Raw genomic sequence first — 19,198 nt, 5'->3', positions numbered from 1 at the left:
CCAATCCTGGCAGAATCATCCTCTGTTGCCCTGGGCCACTTTGCTTCAGCACCTCCACGGGAATCCCTCTGCCCTGTATTTCCATCTGGAGAACCATCCATGGGGTCACATCCTCCCATCACAGAGCAAAGTCACTGGGCATTCAGAAAACCTTGGAGTTTCAGCTTTTCTACACTAATTCAGAAGAGGAACTGCCTGGCTCACACCCACGCCGAGGCTGAGGACCCTCAGCACCTCTTCTGGGAGGCAGAGGGGTCTTCCACAGCACCCCTCAGCATTGTCCAATGTCTCCTCCTTGCCACAGATCACTGGAGCAGAGTCTGTTGTGCCAGGCACATTTATCCAAGCAAGGTAAAATTTGCAAGGGTTGATGAGTGCAGCAAGATATACGGCCCTGGGAGATGGATGGAGCCGAGGGAGCCCGGAGCAGCTGTGCCTGAAGCATGTTTATAAATCTCAGCCCACATCCCCCCTTGTGCTATGCCAGCAGCCAGCTGCAGGCTTCGGCATGGATAATACATGGAGCCAAGGCCAGACACGTGGGGCTCCTTCAGAAAGAGAAATGAAATGCAGACCTTCTCTTTCTCCTTTTCCTCCTGGAAAATGTTGCAAACAGATCATGGGAAGACATGGTGCCAGCACATGGCCAAGAGGCACAACTGGCTCATCCCAGTGAGCAAGAGACACTGGGCTCTGCCTTCAGAGGAAGGTGCTGGGGACCTGCCTTAACAAAGACATGGCCAGGCTGTGATGATGGAGACAACCTGAGGGAGAAACCAACTGCTGGGAACCCACAGCCCCATGCATGGAAGTATCAGTGGGAACAGTGGGATGCTGGTTCCAGGCATCCCAAAGAGGGCACATAGAATGTGGCCTTCCGTTCTTCCTAATGCAGCAGTTTTTGGCAGGCAGGAGCCTGTCCCCCTTTCCTTAAAATCCAAAGAAGCTCCTGGCTGCCTCCTGCACCCCAACCCAGCCCCACCATTCCCAGGACACCTCTGGGGAGCTACTGTGGGATCCTCCCAGGAGCTGCCCAAGGACCTGGCAGCCACTGAGGAACATGCAGCCCTAACCCAGGTCCCATCCCTCCCAGTCCCTCTGCCCCCCCCCGCCAGTTCAACCCCTCTGAAGGCAGAGAAGGCCACGTGAGCCACTGAAGTTAATTGCATGGCAAACCACTGGAGTCTCTTGTGCATCCTGGGGCCAGTGTGTGATATTAGAAAGAAGTGCTGGCATTTTTCATCCCAACCACCACAGTCACAAGAGAGAGATGAAAGAGGAAGGGGCAAAACGAGCTGGCACCGTGTCTCCTTCCCTGTTGGAACACCAGACCTCCAATACACACCAGCCTATATTTAACCCGCTGCAACCAATCATACCAAATCCCCTCCTAATCCTCCAACAATAACCCAGGACAATTTAAACCCCAGGATAGATCCTAAGCAGCTTTTTTCACCCACTGTGTCCCCCTCCCACGGCAGGATGATGAGCAGGCATGACAAGGGCAGCAGTGAGGAAGCAATGCTTTCACATCTTCAAGAACGCCAATGCTCCTGAACAGAAGGAATCCCACTTGGGTAACTCCCATCCCACCTGGCTTCATGGGAAGGTGACATCTCCAAAGCCCTTAAGGAATCACTATCACCCAAATCTGGGTGCAAACCACTCGGCATCCTGTTCACCAAGTGCTCACAGCAGAGTTGTATCCTGGCTGGAAAAATTAAGGGTTAGTGATGGTGCAAAGTTGCCATTCAGGAAGGCAGAGTATGAGAAAATCCTGGGATTATGTGGGATGGAGGACAAGGTGCTGTGGGCACCAGGAGCCATTCTATTGAGGCCCATTTCCCCCCTTTTCAAAGACAAATCCCCCAAGCCCAACCAAGAACATCTCCATAAATTCCTCCTCCACCTGCATCACTTCCAGGATGCCCTGGCTTTGGGATGCCCCTTCCTCCATTAATTTCTTCCCCAGCTGCATCATCTTTAAAATCATCTTTGTTGTTTCCCCTCCAGCTGCATTACTTCCAGGATGCTCCAGCTTTTCCATAACCCCAGCCCATGTGCAGAGATCCTGCCTCACCTGTAGTGCCCAGGCTTTGAGACACAACACCAAAGCTGTTCATGGCCACCATGCTCCTGCCAGGAGACAGGGGACACCCACAGGGCTGTCCAGCATAATTGTCACCTCACCCAGTGAGGAGAGATCACTCACCAATTACCATCACGGGCAAAAGAGACTCACCCTGGGGAAACTAATTTAATTTATTACAGATGAAATCAGAGTATGGTAATGAGAAATAAAACCAAACCTTAAAATACTTTTTCCTGGCTTCTTCCCAGGCTCAACTTTACTCCTGATTGCTCCCATTTCTGCCCCCAAACAGCACAGGGGGGTGGGGAATGGGGGCTGCTTTTTCTCCCCTTCCTAAATACATAATCCTGCCCCCATCACTGATAGGCTCTGCCTTAGCTGACCTTGTCCAACGTGGGGGAAGTTTCTGGTATCTTCTCACAGAGAAGTCCCCGCTATCAAACCTCAACAGGAAACTTGAACATGGTGTCCCTGGCAGGGCCAGAGGGAGACAGCATCATCCCATCATACCATGCAGGGATGGATGCTCAGATGGTGCATGAGAGTCCCTGGCCATCCAACTGCTTTCCAGGGACTGCACCACACAGAAAGATCTCTGCCCTGGACTCCAGGAGAGAGGACTATGGCCTCTTCAGAGATCCATCTGACAGAGCGCCATGGGACAGAGAGCTGGAGGGGAGTGGGACCCAAGGAAGCTGGGTGATGTCCAAAGATCATCCCTTAATTCAGGAGCAAAGCATCCCAACAAAGAAAATATAGGTGGAAATGCCAGGAGGCCTGATGGATTAACAAGGAACTCTTGGAGAAACTCAAACACATGAAGGAAGCCTGCAGTGGGGGTAACCCACAGCTAAGGGGCTCAATGATTTTGAGCCCTTAAATCTGCCTTGATTTTTTCCAGCAACACCTGCTCCAGCCACACCACCTGATGGAGGAGGCAAAGACAGGGACTGGGAGAAGGAAGAAGCACCTGTAAGAGAAGTTCAAGGTGTGTAAGTCCATGAGACCTGAAGAGACCTCACGGTTCCCATGAGAGCTGACAGAGGAAGCATCTAAGCCACTATCCATTGTATTTGAGAAGTCTTTGCTCTCACCCTCCCATCTTCTCCATTCTATCTATTGCATTTCCCTCCTGCTCCAAGCAAGGACATGTCCACTGGCATGTGCCAACCCTCGGCAGGCTTGTGCTCCACCATACCCTCATGAGAAGTTTGCAAAAGGACAATCCAAATGTCTGGAGTACAGAAATCTGAGCCATGGGTAACCTGCCACTAACACCCCAGCAAGGAGCTGGAGGAAGGGATGTCCAGTGTGCTGATGTTTTCCAGGTGCTGCCACACCATAATCCTCATAGCTCAGAGGTTTGTGTTTGTTTTGCTGGGATCAGCACTGGTGTGGCACCATAGGGAGGTGACAAGGTGACACGATCCAAGCCAGGTGACGCCAGCTTCACCAAGGGGGATGGAGGAGAGCTGGCAGCTCCTGAGGCAGCCAAGAGAGCAATGCTTCCTGGTGTGATCACATCAGTTAACCTGTTCCTCAGTTCCTGAGGATCAGAATTACACATAGCAGCACCAGGGGAGCTCCCAAGACAGCTGCTCCCTACTGAAAGTGTCCTGATAAAACACATCCCTGTGCAAGCCAGGCTCAGCAAAGGGACAGTGTCAGCAGCATGGCCGCAGGAGAGCATGAATAACCATGCTAGACCAGACCTTGGGCCAACACCAGCCTGGAATGGTGGAGGAGAAGGTGGACACAGCCCAGAGTCAGATGGCTGGGAGCCCTCTGGGATGCCTTTAGCAAGGCTCATGGACTCATGGCAGATTTTCTAGTGGGAGATCAGGACAAAGTTGGTTCAGGGAAGGGAGGACATCATCAGGTTCACTGGAGCTTCACGCTCCCATCTCAGATGGACTTGTCCTTCTTGCCCAATTTATCCTTCCAAGCATTGCCAGGCTTTGGCTTTGGCTTTAGAAGCTTTTCTCTATGATTTTGCAGACCCACATGGAGAGGAGCAGGCTGGCTTCAGGAAGATCTTAACAGTCTTTTCCAGAGCCTGAAGGGGATCTCTAAAAGAATGCTGAAGAGGGACTTTTTGCAAGGCCAAGAAGTGACAGGCCAAAGAGTAATGGCTTGAGCTGTAAGAGGGGAGATTTAGATTGGATATTAGGAAAAAAAATCCTTTCTGGCAGGATACTGAGGCCCTGGAACAAGTTTCCCAGAGAAGCTCTGGCTGCCCCATCCCTAAAAGTGTTCAAGGCCAGGTTGGATGGGACTTGGAGCAACCTGGGCTAGTGGAAGGTGTCCCTGCCCACAGCAAGGGGTGGAATGAACTGGGCTTTAAGGTCCCTTTCAAACTAAACTATTCCTCAGTTCAGTGATTCTAAACTTGACTCAAGCCAAGAGCTGCTCCACTGCTCTGGGGTCCTTCCAAGCAGTCCAGTGAGGCTGCTACATCCCAAGGAGCAAGGAGAGAAATTGATCCCTCTGGAGATATTGAGGAGAGTCTCCAGATGCTGGAAGCAACTCATCTGACTTTGCAGACATGCCCTTGGTGTAGCTTTCTTCTCTGTATCCTTTGGGCAAGGGGAGATGGCTGCTGCATCCCTGAACATTTCACAAGCTCCAGCTTCCAACAGCCAGATCCAGCACCACCCTTGACTCCATCTTTGACAAGGGGAAGCCAGGGGAGAGATGCCAGGCAAAAAACAGGGCTGGCTCCCCCCCTGCCTTTGCACTCAAGGACAAGAGATGCCGTGTGACTGGAGCCAAAGCAAGCAGCAGACCCAAAGAGACCAAAAGCAGTATCAGGGCTTTTTGTGCAGGACTGGATGTGAAATCCTTGCTCCCAACAGTGGCAACCATCAGCAGCTGGCAGAGAAGCATCTCTGTGCGAGTTCACTGAATTACCACAGACTAAAAATATCTGGGCTGTGGGAAATCACAGGACACCTCCAAGGCATGCTCCGAAATGGTGGCTGCAGAAGTGAGGGGCAGGCATGGAGCTCCATGGTGGGGTGAGGAGCAGGAGAAAAGAACAGTGACCACTCCCATGGCAAGGCCTCTCAACCAGGAACTGGCAGGGAGAGATGTTTCTGTGCTCCCTGCCTCAGGGATGCTCAGTTCATCCATCCTGGCACAGCCACTGTGACCCTCTTCTGATTTCCACCCAAAACCACCCTACAAAGCCCAAGCTCTCCTCAGCTTTCCTGCTGCCCATGGGGCTCTCCAGCAGTCCTGGGATTTTCAGGGAACTCTGCAGCTCCAGGGCTTTTGGGTTGAGGGAAGTCACACCAGGACAGTAGGCTGATGGGGCTGGGGAGATGGGGGAGCCCCACAAGTGAAGAGTGCCAATGTTCCTCTGTGTTGCTGTGTCTCCCAAAACCCAGCCCACTGTGCCTCAGTTTCCCCAGCTGAAGGTGGTGTATCCTACAAAGTGGCCAGGCTCTTGGAGACATTGATCACGCAGTGCTGGGGAGGTGGTAGATGAATGCAGACCTTCCACAAATTTCTTTGGAGCAGATCCACCCTGCAGATTCCCTGGCCCTGGGATGTGCAGAGCAGGACTTCCAAACTCTCCTGTTTTGTGTTTCTTCTCACAGGTCTTACATGTGACATCCTTCTGCTTTGGAGCAGCAGAAAAAACAAACTTACAGCTCCCAGCTGCCTCAACCAGGGTGATTTTTTTCCTATATGGAATGGATGGTAAAGGAGAAGAGTGCCAAGGTCCCCATCCCAAGCTAGACACCCCAGTCTTCCCTGGCATGGTCCATCCACTGCTCTCTTCCCAAACAGCTCAGGTGCTATTTCTCAATAGGCTTTTTCCAAGGGCAACAACTTCGGTGCTCACATCAGCAGCCACTGCAGCACTTGGTCCCGTGCCAACCACGGTTTCAAAACCAGTTTGCCAGTAGGAAGAGAGAAAAGGCAAACTGGGCCCACTCCCAACTTCCTAAAGCATGGGACAAGAAGAGAACCTCACTGGAAGCAGATAATGGGAATGGAGATTTCAGCTCAGCTTCCATCCCCAATAACAGAGCGTCAGTGAGGAGTGGCTGGGATAAAGGCCAACAGCTTCATTCTCTGCACAGAACAGCAATGGAAGAGTGGGAGCAGATGTCCAAGAGGAGCACATGAATACCTGGCTGAGATGACCCAACAACCAGCCTCCACCACCACTGCTCTCTCTCACCTTTGTGTTTCTGGACTGTTTTTGCTTCCACACACAAACACAAGGAGCTCACCCTGTGCCTCCCAAGGCAGAAAACTCCAGCATCCCACTCAGGCTAGAGGGAAGGCCGAGTTCCAGCGCTTGCCATGGGCCACTGAGCCACCTATTCATCCCTGCATTCCTTGGCAGAGTCCCAAGAGCAACGAAAACCCATCAAAGGACCTGGGAAAGCAAACCAAGCTGTGCACGGATGAGATGAGCTCCAGTGGAAAAAAAAGATTGGATTGGCTTGGCAAGAGAGCCGAGAGGCTGATCTCCCACTGAGTTGATTTTGAGAGCTCCACTGGGGTTTTTTAATCCAGCAGGAGATTTCTGCCACCTCCCAGGGTTTGAGTGTTTTTGTGACAGACCTGCGGGTTGCCAAGCAAAAATGAAGTCAACTCTGTCGAATTCCCCTGCCGGCTGGCACGGCCTTTCCCCTGGCACCTCCAAAACAAGTCAGCTCTTGTCAAAGGGCAGAGAAATGCAGCTTAGATTTTTGCCTGCTGTCTGGGCAAAGGGATAACGCAACACATGGGGCTGATGCAAGTACTGGCCCATTACTCCCTTTACTGGATGGATTATGGACTGCTCTCACACTGCTCCTCTGTCCTGACCACCCAACTGGTGGCAGGAAAGCCCAGGAGACACCAAAGAACACCACAGCAGGGACACGGGAAGGAAGGGACTGCCCCAACTCCCCCGTGACACTCACCGTCCTCCGTCTCCTGCCAGACGATGCCCTCCAGGTTGACGCTGGTGCCAGGCTCGCAGGGGCCCAGGCACTCGGGCTCGGTGGCCAGGGCCACATCGCAGGTGTTCACCCCCACCGAGCGTGTGCGCACCATGATCTGCTCACACGGCGACGAGATGTCGTTGTTGACGACGGGGACGAGAAGATGCAAGGGCAATACTGCGGGCGTAGAGACTGGAGATTCCATCTGTGGGGAAAAAGAGAAACGTGGTCACCGTCAGGAATACTGCTGGCAACACAGAAGGGAGAGCAAGTATCAACAGATATTTAGATTCCTGGAGAACCTCAAGCTCAGGACTGCCACTTTCAGTTCACGTCCCACACCCCATCAGAGGACAAGGATCTCGAAGGGCTCTGCTGCCCTGGTGTGCCCATGCCCATGTAACCCTGGGGAGCTCTGTAGTCACAGAGATCACACCCAAAAGTCCTTGTGCAGGAGATATCAGTGCTCCTGCTTGAAAGAGCTCGTGGCAAGTTCCTTCCCCGACAGCTTCTGTAATCATGCCCGGTGAGGATGCCTCTTGGCTATGGCTCAGATGTTAATGCAGTCAATGACTTTGGACCCCATGGCTCACTAGAAGAGCTTCTGCTCAACCGGCAGGACAGGACAAATGAGTAGCAGACTCCCTCCCGCACCCATGAAAACCAACATCCCTCTCCTTCCAGAACTACCCTGTGACCACCTGCAGACACAGGCACTTGGATCATATCCCTCTTCCCTATGCAAGTATCTGCTTCAGAGCCTGATCCAGCCATTGTGCTCTCTTTGCACACAGAAACCAGATCCCACAGCCAGAGCCGGGCTTGGAAAGCCAACAAGCCAACATGCCAAGTGGAAGCCCAGCCAAGCAACCCTGCTGCTGAGAAGCCAAGGCCCTTGGCCGCTCTGCCACGCAAGCAGATTACAGCAGTAATGGCTGATGGGCCGATTCTGTGGCTGGCCAAGGCAAGGTGCAGACCTTCTCCTCCTTTGGGGCTCATCAGCCAAGCCAGCCACGACCAGCCGCCCCCGCGCCTTGGCTTGTGAGGACCTGCAGCAAGGGGAGAGCGGCTCCTCTTCAGCTGAGACTTCCCCTCTTCACCATTTGTGATCTTTAGACACTGGGCTACCTCAGAAGAGAAGCAGACTGAGGAAACCCATCACATCCGCAGCAAGCGCTGACCTGGGTTCCTGTTTCAAGCAGGCAAAGATTCCTCTAGAGCACCCAGTTGTACTCCCAGACCCTCTAAAACTCTTCTGAGGGAAAACAATAGACCTGGAGAGCCCAAGTTTGTGGTTACCAAGTGTGGACATGGGCACCAGGCCAGCCTTGCTGCTAACTCCCATCCTGGTCCTGACCAGCTGCCAAATTTGCCTGCTCTCTCTCTTGCTCACACATCTCCCTCCTTCAAGCAAGGGAAACAACTCCAGCAGAACCTTGCATGTCCAACCCAGCCTGCCCCACCCAATAGGGTGCCCACAACCACAGCAAGTGCCTGGAGCATCACATCTCCCCACCAACTCCTGACCCACAGATTCTCTCCACATCCCCGGTGACACAAATCGCTAGGCAGAGGAGCAGAGATGAGGATATCACATCCTGGCTCTGATAGGGCAAGTGGATTTGCTTTTCCAGCAGAACACAAAGCACTTTCTGTCTGCAGCCCTCTCCTTGTATTGCATACATCCTCTCTCTAGACAGCTCATCAGAGCAACATGCAGACCACTTGGCACTAAAGATGGCCTGGAGGTCTCTAACAGCAGTGGTTGGACCCCACAGTCCCCTCCCCAGCAGCACAGCTTGTCATCCACAACCGCCTCCAATCTCCCAGCAACAGAACCAGCTCTTCCCCAGGAGCCCATCTCCAGACCATCCACCTCCAAGGCTGCCACTGGGCCAGTGGCCCAACTGCACCCAATGGGATTCAAGAAGGGTGGTTTTGGCATAAAACCACCCCAGAAGGCTGCCAGAGGAGCTTCCAGAAGACTCCCACAGGAAAATCACCCCCCAAAACACAGCAACCCCATCAGCAGATCCAGGGCAAGATGCTCCAAGGAAGCGTGAGGCTCCTTTGAAGGGGCTCCTCAATGCCACATTCTGCAAACCACAAATCAGTCACCAGCAAAGGAAGAGCCAGGGAAGAACCAGGCAGGGCTGCCTGGCTTGGGTGGGCAGCAGGAAGAGCCCAGGGAGTGGCAGGGATCACTTTCCCCCATTGCCTGGGGAGTGGAGGCTGTGTGTGCATGTTGGAGACCTGCTGAGACCGTTCAGCTTCCTTCCACTCTGCAACAGAAACCACAGCGCAGCTCAGGAGCGTTTAATTACAGTTCCAGCTCTGCTAATTATCGCCCGGTCACATTCGTAATCTGCATTATGCCATGGTGCATAATAAGCAGCTCACTGAGATCTCTAATAAGCAAGGCGGCTTGATGGGATTTCATATCTCACCCTGCCCTGTAATAAACAGCCTCTTTCAGCAGCCGTGGGGAGACAAGGCGGCTCTCCTGCTCCCTTGCCCGAAGCTCCAGAGCAAAATAAAAAGGTTCAGGATGGTTCTTCAAGGGTGAGGGCAGGAGCAGAGGTTCTCCACTGGGACATAACCAAAAAAAAACAACTGAAAGCCATGCTGGAGGAAAAGACACATGGATCAACCCCTGAAATTCGCCTCCCCCTCAAAGTGTGCCTTATCTCTCGTTGTCATGATCTTTTCACCCTCCTGCCTGCTGAGCAAGGTCAGGAGATGCAGGATGGCTGGGAGAGCCCTACATATCATGGGGTAGCTCCTCTGGCTGCTCTTCCCCTCGGAGGGAGAGAGGGAGCCTGGGGAAATGCTGGCTGGGGGTGGTGGGCAGCACTCACATCCCACAGCAGTGCGTTTCACATCACCTCCAGGGCTGTGCTGACTGAGATCCCCGGCTCCAAAAATGAGCCTTGTACCATCTGCACCCCTGCACCCCCCCGCCGCCCCCCCAGTACTGCTTTTGGGCCCTAAATATCCCTTGCAGAAATCAAATTTATTTCTCTTTCCATGCTGGGTAAGCTCTAAGATTAAATACTGGCTGCACTCTGACTGCTGCTGGAGGAACCTGGTGCGTCTGCAGCCACCCCTGTGGGAGTGAGATGGGGTGAAGCTCCTGTGTGCCAGCGCTGGCCATCCGTGTCCGCCCGCCGCTGCCTTCCCTAATGAAAGCCCTTTGTGTTTGTGGCGGAGGCTTTCCCATCACGAGGAACGTGCTTTCACCAGCGCCGAGGACAGAAGTGGAACGGAGCCAAGCCCGGGCGGCAGAGGCCAGCACAGGCTCTGCTCGCTGGGGGAAAAGCAAATCCACCCAGAGTCCCCAGTGATGCCAACGGCGCCGTGGGATGCCAGGCTCTGGGGGATAATTAAAACCTACCCCTCGTTACAGCCTCCCCCAGGAAGGTGGAATGGGGTCCCACATGAAGGGAAGGACAGCCAGTGGGTGCTGGCATGGAGAAATGCACACAGAGCAGCACTGGTTAGTGCATCAGCTGCCCTCAAGGGGACAGAACAGCAGCAATTATTAATGAGAGAGTGAGAAGAGGGCAAACCAGAAATAAAAACACCCCGCTGGTTTTAATGTCATCTAGACCACCCATTCATATTTATGAGAATTTTGGTTTGTCCCCAGTAACAAAAGTCAGGCAAGAAAAATGCATTTTGGAGTGATAAAAGCCAAAAGCAAACACCCCCGAGAAGAGCAACTAGCAGAGATATCTGTGGTGCATTTCCAAGGGCAGAGAGGATGTGAAGGTGCAGGGCACCCCCAGATCTGTCAGCCAGAACTCAGGGTGAGACCACCAAAGCATGTGAGCTGGTTCTAGGCTCCAGTGTATCCCCACATGAAGAAGCTATGCAGCACATGTACCATTTTTCTCACCTACAAGGTCCTTTCACTCCTGCAGACACAGAGACAAGAAAAGCCAAGAAGGGAGCTTTGTTACTAGTCACAAACTCATGACTCTGTGTCAGGAGACAGAATATGGACCAAAGGTGCTCCATCACAAGAGTATTGCTCTCAACACGTCCCATGATCAGCTCAGCTCAACCTTTGGGTGCTCTGATGTTCTCACTCCTGTTCTGGTCTGTCTCTACATGCCCCACAGCTTTGCTTTTTCAGAGTAGGAGCTGGGAACATTAGCTTCCAGCTCCTTGGTGAGAGACCCCCAGGGAGCAGATCCACCCAGGTGACAAGCATCTTCAGTGGGCATCTCTAGACCCCAAACCACAGCACCACAGGGCCTCTTCCCCTCTGCTGATCTTGGAAGGAATTTCAAAGAGTCTTCTCCAACCTCACCCCCAAAGCCAGGTATGCAGAGCCTGAAGACAAAATCCCTTTGTTTACTCTGGTGCCCACCATGTCTACAATTCCACCTTAAATCCACCTGTAAGCAGAGCTCCCAGTCACAGCCCCCAGCAACAAGCAGAGCTCCCAGTCACATCATCCCAACACACTGGAGGTACCTAACCCCAGGCCACATGCAACAGGCTCCAGAAGATCCCCTCCCCAAACAGTGCAGGTGCCACTTAACACTGACTGTTTGCTGGCTGGAATTCTCCAGGAAGAAAGCAGCCAACAAGAGCTTCCAACAAACACCCACATGCAGGGAAATAATGGTGGCACAAGCATCAGATCCAAGGATGGAGCCAGGAGCATGGTCTGGGGCATTGATCCCAATGCTGCTGCCCATTGCTCTCCCCTCTTGCTGTAGCAGGAAGCTGAGGTTGCTGACATCAAGATGTGAAAAAAGGATTCTGTTCTAGACAAAAGTCTCCCTTCCCTGGATAAACACAAGCTCAAATAAACAAAGACAGTTATTTCTACAGGCCACAGGAACACTTGGGGAATATACTGGGTTCCTTAGCTGGCAAATCTGAGCCCACAGGGCAACAGGGCAGTTGCTCCAAGAAAAAGGGATTGACATTTGTGACAGTCCCTGCTTACCAAGAAGCAGTAAATGCCACAAGGAAGGATTAATGCTTCCATGTGCTTCCATCTGTGCAGAATGCAGTGGGCTCAGCATTGCACTCCCTGAGTTCGCTCCCCAGAGAAGACAAGTGAGGTGGGACCTCCTGGCCAGCACCACCACCAAAGAGCCAGGCAATTCAGATGGGAAGTAAGGAGTTTTAAGGAGCATATTCCCAATTTCCCAGCCTCAGTGCTCTCAGCATCCACCTAAAAACATTCCAAGAGAGGCCAATTCCCCACCACTCTCCTTCACAACTTGTTCCCAGTGCTCATCACCATCTGCTTCCACCCATCAGACTTGGGATTTATGGCATCTCCCAGCTGTGGGGCTGTCGATGCCAAGGTGTAATGGGAATGCTCTACCTACAAAAGGTGCCTCTGTGTCCTTTCCTGGCCATGCCAAGCACCTGTGCTCCAGCTCTGAGATCCAGGAGGGGGTTTGCCTCCATCCATGCAAACACCTTCCCTGGCCAGCAAGTCCCTGCAGAATGGCCAGAGCAAATGGTGGCCAAAAGGATGGCAGGCACAATGCAGCCCAAGGCTGGGGTTGGCAGCACATTCCCAACTCAGACTCATTTTTATCTGGGCACTTTGGGCTGGACCTGGCTGAGCAAGTCTGTTCTGGCCACAGGTGAGTGGGCCACAGGAACCAAAACCTGGAAGAGGATTATCTACATAAAGCTCCCAGCCCCACCACCAGCACCAGACCTGGTCACAGTTAATGGGAATATCGGGGTGAGCCATCCCACCAGTGACGCTGGAGGTACAACCTCCCACCATGCCAGTGATGGGGGCTGATCCAAGTACCCATTTGATGCAGACAGCTGGATGCTATCAACCTCAGCCACACTGCTGGAGAAATGCAAATACAACCCAGCATGACTTACGAGGAGCTGCTTTCTCTCTGCAGAGGAGAGGGGAATAAAATCACTGCTTGAACACAGCCTGTCTTATCTCAGTGCTTGCAGCGTTTTGAGATCAAGAGGAGGCAGACACCGCAGAGGCACAGTCTTGCATATTACCGTGTCTCCAATAAAGCCAGGAATAGTATCCAAGGCAGACGTGCTGGCACCAAGTCACCTGCTCCAACCACTTACAAGACTATCAGATCTGCTCCTGGAAGGGAAAAAAGGTGTCTCCAGCAGGAGAGAGGTAGTGAAGAGCAGTGATGAAAGGGGACAGGTGACATAAGTGAGAGACATGGGAAAGAAATCCAAGCTGGGACCTCTGTGCATTGGTCCCATGACATGTGACTGGGTTTCCATTCAGCCATCATCAAGCACTGATATCCCACAGATGGGCCACAGGTCTCCTCATTTATTGAATTAAAATGTGAAGCAGCTCATTTGGTGGGGAAAAAGGAAAAGATCCCATGTGGAAAAGCAATGGAGATGCATCTGGGTCATGGGAGAGCAGAGGCTATTAGAAACAGAGCCTGACCACAGATGGCCACAAGCATCCTTCACAATGACCAACCCAGCCTCCAGCTCCTTCTTCAGCACTGCTGCTGCCATGGTCAGCTGTCATCCTCACCTCTGGCAGTGCTGCCTGACCAGGAAAGCTCTGATGACAGCAAGTGACTTCCCACTGGGAACCCAGGTCTCCCATTACACCCCACAACCTGTACCCACCCTTCTGTCAACACAACCAACCATCACAGATGCATGGCTGGTTTTCTCATATTGCTGCTTCCTACATCTCCACCCTCCAGCATCCCCTGCACTACTGACACCAGCCATGTCTGCTGCAAGTCAGGTTTCTATGTGGAAGAACCACTGTGAGGGAAAGTCTTGCTTTTGCTTATTTTCTTTCCACCAAAATAACCAGGCAGCTGCACCCGAGGATCCGAGCAGTGCTCAATAGCTGCCATTAACAGCACTTGCTGACCAGCACATTTAAGCAGGCAAAGGAGAACATAAAAGGTCTCACAGTGCCTCAGTGCATCAATCTCCTGGAAGGAGGATACAAATCTATGAGACCTTTCACAAACCACTGGCAGCTCCAGCCACTGTTAAGAGCCATCTGATAACCACCAGCTCCACAAACCTGGCCAAATGACACAGAGGCTGAAACAGCCAAACTACAGACATCCCTAAAACCCAAATCTGCAAGGCAGGCATGAGAAATCAGATGAAAAAGCAGGATTTTCATGGCAAGTGGTTTTAACTTGCCTACAGGGTCTGCCTTGTGCTACACAGCACACTGGCCAGCATCCTGTGCACCAAACATGGGCCCCACCACCCTAGGGATGGTGGCCTAGGGTGAAAAACATGTTGCAGAGCTTGGAATCTCCATTCCAACAGATCAAGAGATGAGTCTGAAAGAGGCTGAAATAGCAGGCTCCTGGAGACAGCAAGAACACAAAAGTTACCAACAAACCTTGGCAAGGATCACCAAGGACTGCAAGCCAAAGCTGACACTTGGTAGGTCAGGGCTGAGGAAAGAAGCTGGCAGAGCAGCTCAGCTCTCTGTTAGGGAATAACACAACTCCACCTGCCTGCCTCAACTTTTCCTTCAGTTTTTTCACCCATTTTTTCCTCTACCTCAGTCTCACCAATCTAAACCCCTAAAACATGGGACGATGTGGCAGCTAGGCCTCCAGCAATTCATTCATGTCAGGGCACAGCCACATGTGCACACACACCCACAACTCTACATGCAAACTCAGAGCATTAATAATTTAATCACTTTTAATTAATGCTTATCCAGGCACAAAGTCCTTACCTTTGAAAAGCTGCAACACATAGGAATCAGTCAGAGGGGAGACAGCTTGGGATTTACAAATCATTTCAGTACAAAATTGGATTCTTGTAAATATAGAAGGGAGAAAATGGATCCAAGCCTTGAAGTAAAAATGAGCTGGGCTCAGACCTGTCTCATCTAGGATGGATTCTTCTGCTTGCTTGGTGCACAGTCCAGGGACCAGCTTTGTCCACATCCATCCCAAAAGCCAGTGCCCACTTCCAGGTGAGAATGGACAAAGCCACCACAACCACTCTGTCACTGCAGACCCATGGTAGACAACACAACCACGTGCAGGGATGTGGTTTTACTACACCACTAAGAAACCAACTTTTATACTCACAAAGCACAAGAGATGATGTGGTAAAAGACCCTAGTGTTTTCAGAGCAGAGCTGAGAAAGAAGAGATGGAGTGTGGGGTAAAAGATGGGCTTTGTTTGGGGGTGTTTTGAACAACCAAGCTGTGAATGTGGTGTGGGACAGCTGGACCTTCCACAACAGTCAAAGCTGTGGCACTGGGTTGTGCTCCAAGGCCTAAAAGAGGGCCAAAAGCAAGTCCCACCCACATTCAGAGTCCCTGTGCAAGAAAACTGGGGGAATATGGAGTTACAGACATACATAAAACAATCAAGCACCACCCCAAGGTGATCCTTTCAGTGACCTAGAGGGGATCATCTCCAAGATGCCATCTTAATATCCCAGAATGGTTTGGCTTGGAAGGGACCTTAAAACTTATCTCATTCCATCCCCCTGCCACGGGCAGGGACACCTTTCACTAGTCCATTCATGACAGAAAAGGACACAAGAGACAAACTGAAGGAAGTTCAAAGAAGAGGCACAAAAATAACAGGCTGAGGGGATTGGTTTGGAAGAGGAGATTAGAAGAGCTAAATATGGATAGCTTGGTTCAGTGACAGCTATGTGGGGACACAGCCATAATCTACAAATACATGGGGGATGAAAACATCAAAGGAGAGAGAGGAATTACGCAGAGGATGATGCAGAGGAGCAAGGAGGAAATGGGATGAATCAATGAGAGGAACGTTTAAGACAGACATTGGCCACAGCTTTCTGGCAGGGAAATTGTTCCTAAGTATACCAGTATTTTCCAAGTGAGAAAATCCTTCATCCTTCCATTGCCCTGCTCCTTCTTTCTTTCCTACAACCCTCCATTAATATCATACAACATACATCATTCCCCACAGCACCTCCTAAATGCTCCTGACACCCCAGATCCACCCTGTGCCAGGCTCTGAATCCCCAACAAGTCACATTCGAGGTCATCCCAAGACACAGCAGCAGCTCTTCTCCTTTTAGAGAGCCAACATCCAGCAGCTTTGGAACTGCCCAAGTTCAGATTAGATTTGCCAGGTTTTGGCAGGGTTTTACTTAAATTTTGGCAGAGTTATCTTTTCTTGATGTTCTTCCACACTGCAACCATGATAACAAGCATCTCTGACAAGAGAGCAGCTTCAGCTCTATGATCCACCTCCATGGCTGGACCAGGAGCCTCATGGCCAAGCAGATAAGAAAAAAAAATCCTTCTCTTATCCCATCCACCCCCAAAACAAATGGCAGTGGCAAGATGGAGAGTTTTCTAAGCAGTTCTCCTGCACAATAAGCTGTCTGCCCATGGCTACAAACAGCATTTGGTCCTGAAGGTGCTGTGGATCGTGGATGAGAAGCCAAGCCAGGTGCTCAGGGCTCACACCTGTAAAATTTGTTTAGGGAAGGGGGTGGGAGGGAAGGAGATGATGCCCAGTCTCTGCAAAGCAGGGTGCACCTCCTGAGGCACCCACACAGCACCTGGAGGAGGTCTAGCACTGGGAGAGCACCAGAGTACCACAGCTGTGACACCATGGTGGCACCATGAGAAGCGCTGTGTCCAGACCATGGGGTGCACATAGCTATGGACTGGGGGAAAAAGAGGCAAATCCATTCATTGGATGCTTCTCCCAGAGATTTTCCATCACATCCCACATACACCATGAACACCAGAGCATTTTTACACATGGGTTGTAGCCAGGTATTGGCAGCTCCTGGAGAGGCTCGATTCCAGGGTGAGACACACATATTTCAGATGCAACAAGCAGCAAAGTCTAGGATGAGTTTCAGATCTATTTATCCCTCAGGCAAAAGGAGACATCTTCCTTCCATCTATTTAATATTAAAAACCTGCTTTGGTATGATGTGCACGTCCCAGCCCCTGCAGGCTGCACGTTTAGGAAGCCGCCCACTTGGCTCTCATCTCCTCTTCTTTGTAGGTTTTGCTCCAGTTGCCAGGAGAGATCCTGGTGCTTTCCAGACACAAAGCCACTTCTGTTCCATGGCCTGATGGGGAGGTTACAAGAGAAGAGAGAGCAAGAAATGAGCCCAATCACATGATACACAAGAATGTGGGTGAGGAAGATGGTGTCACCACATGTGTCTCATAGCAGTGGCCACAGAGAGGGGACTGGTGTCTGGAATGTGCCTCTGTCTCCCAGCACACAAGACGGAAACCTCATGCTAACACAGGAATGACAAATGTGCTGTGTCCCATGACTGCATCACCCCCACTCCCCAAACCCCAGTTTTTCAGCATATTCTTTCAATCATGCTGTTTTTAAAACAGCACAAGTCAATATTCCTATTCTGGCTGATAAATGCTGGGCTCATCCCAGCCCTTCAAGCAACAGTTTGCACCCATGTCCATCAGCTCCCACCAGAAACATGCAGGACACAGCAAATTCCACAGGAAGTTTTTCAAGCCAATTCCCAAGGTTCTGTAAATTGCTGAAATCAAGATGCTGCCTCACTATCCCTGCACAGAACAGTGCCAGGGCACCAACCCCAAAGCAGCACAGCATGTGCTCATATTGCCATGAAATCTCTTGATGAGCTGCAAGAGGAGCAGGAATGAGCTTTCCACGTGAACCCACAGGCTCCCATCACCTACCCTCACTCCAGACTTTAATTCCAGCCTCGGGGATGAAAAGCAGTTTTCCTGTCCTTGGCTCAAATGCCTCTTGGTGCCTCTGCTCTGATCACAGAATCACAGACTGGTTTGTGTAAGAAGCAATCTTAAAGCTCATCTAGATCCAAGCCCCCACTGCAGGCAGGGACATTTGCCAGGAGGAGGCAGAGCCTGTGCTCCTGTGGGAGCCAATGCCTGGCTGCTGGACACAGCTGGGCTGTGATGCCTGAAGGTCTCACCTGGCAGGGTTTGTGCTGACGACCAGCAGCCGCCAGCGGTCGAGCAGCAAGGCTGGGGAGGATCGATCACTCCCAGCAGGGAAGCTGAGCAGCCAGGGAGAAGAGGAGCTGAGCCAGAGCCAGAGCGGAGTGTAACTCATCACCTGCAGGCCACCTACAGCCAGGGAGCACTGGAGCCACAGTGGGGCTTTCAGCACATCTCAGGGAGCAGAAGGAGCTTTGTGATTCGCATCACAGGACTGTGCCGCTCGCAGCCATGCTCTTCCTTGAGAGTACTTCACATAAAAATAGAAAAATAGCTTCAAGTAGCTGCTTCATCAGCTCCTCTGGACCATACCAAGGGGAAGAGCTTGCATTGAAATCCAAATCAGCCTCCACCAAACAGGGATGGATGCTGACACCACCCACGGCTGAAGCTTTCTGCTAGTCCAATTAAGCTCCAGGAAGGTTTTTAGCCTCTAACCTCACATTTCTCAGGCTATATGCTGGGACACCCACGGGTCACCAAATTCTAGCTAATGAGAATTTGTTCCCCTTTGCCACAAAACAAAGCAAAATGAGAGCAAAAACAGTCAACACAAAAAAACACCATCCAATGCCAGCAGTTGCTATGCTTCCTTCCACCCAGCAGCACCTCAGACAGCACACAGACATGTAAAAATGAGATGCCAGGGGCTGGTGGGCACATAGATCAGGGAGTAGCAGGGCCAAGTTTATATTCAATCAACACTGAATTTTTAGCTAGCATCCTTAAAATAAGGCAAAGATACTGCTGGAGTTAGACCCATCATAAGCAAGCCCAGATCTCCATAAATTTCATTTCTTGCCCTGCCAAAATTTCTTTGATTCTTCAAATTACCAGTCAGCTATGGCAGAGAAATCCTAATTGCATGAGGAAGATTGGAATAATAATAAATAAGGAAGTTTCAGCCCCAAGGATGCCATGCTCAAGTACTGGGGTTTGCAGGCCACCACAGACCCAAACCTGGCCACACAACATTAAAATTCAACCATTCCCCTGGGGGCCAGGGACCACGGTGCTCTCAGCCCAAACAGGCAGCCCATGGAGGATAACACAAGTCCTGTTTGGAAAGACACAACAGAGTCATAAATCAGAGCCTGGAAGGTTTTTATGCCCAGCAAGGGGGGCATAAATAGAGGGCAGGAATGGGGAGCCAATGCTGCACCCCAGGCATCCCAGCTGGCCTGGGAAAGCGGCCGTGAGCTCAGCAATGG

At 51.5% G+C, this 19,198-nt stretch overlaps 1 protein-coding gene across 3 annotated transcripts in view; it reads right to left on the bottom strand.

Annotated features, from left to right (window-relative positions):
* Positions 1-19,198, bottom strand: part of ZNF609 (zinc finger protein 609) — a 62,515-nt gene that overhangs the window by 7,734 nt on the left and 35,583 nt on the right. For all 3 annotated transcript variants that reach the window (XM_071441985.1, XM_071441987.1, XM_071441986.1), the window contains exon 3: positions 7,018-7,243. In XM_071441985.1, coding sequence (XP_071298086.1) covers positions 7,018-7,243 — 226 coding nt within the window. The remainder of the gene's footprint in view (positions 1-7,017; positions 7,244-19,198) is intronic.

Source organism: Agelaius tricolor, unplaced genomic scaffold (genome assembly GCF_023055355.1).
Source record: "Agelaius tricolor isolate 1412-34295 unplaced genomic scaffold, bAgeTri1.0.p SCAF_16, whole genome shotgun sequence".
Classification (NCBI taxonomy): Eukaryota; Metazoa; Chordata; class Aves; order Passeriformes; family Icteridae; genus Agelaius; species Agelaius tricolor.
Note: the sequence above shows the minus strand (reverse complement) of the source record. Positions and strands in the feature narration are given on the sequence as shown.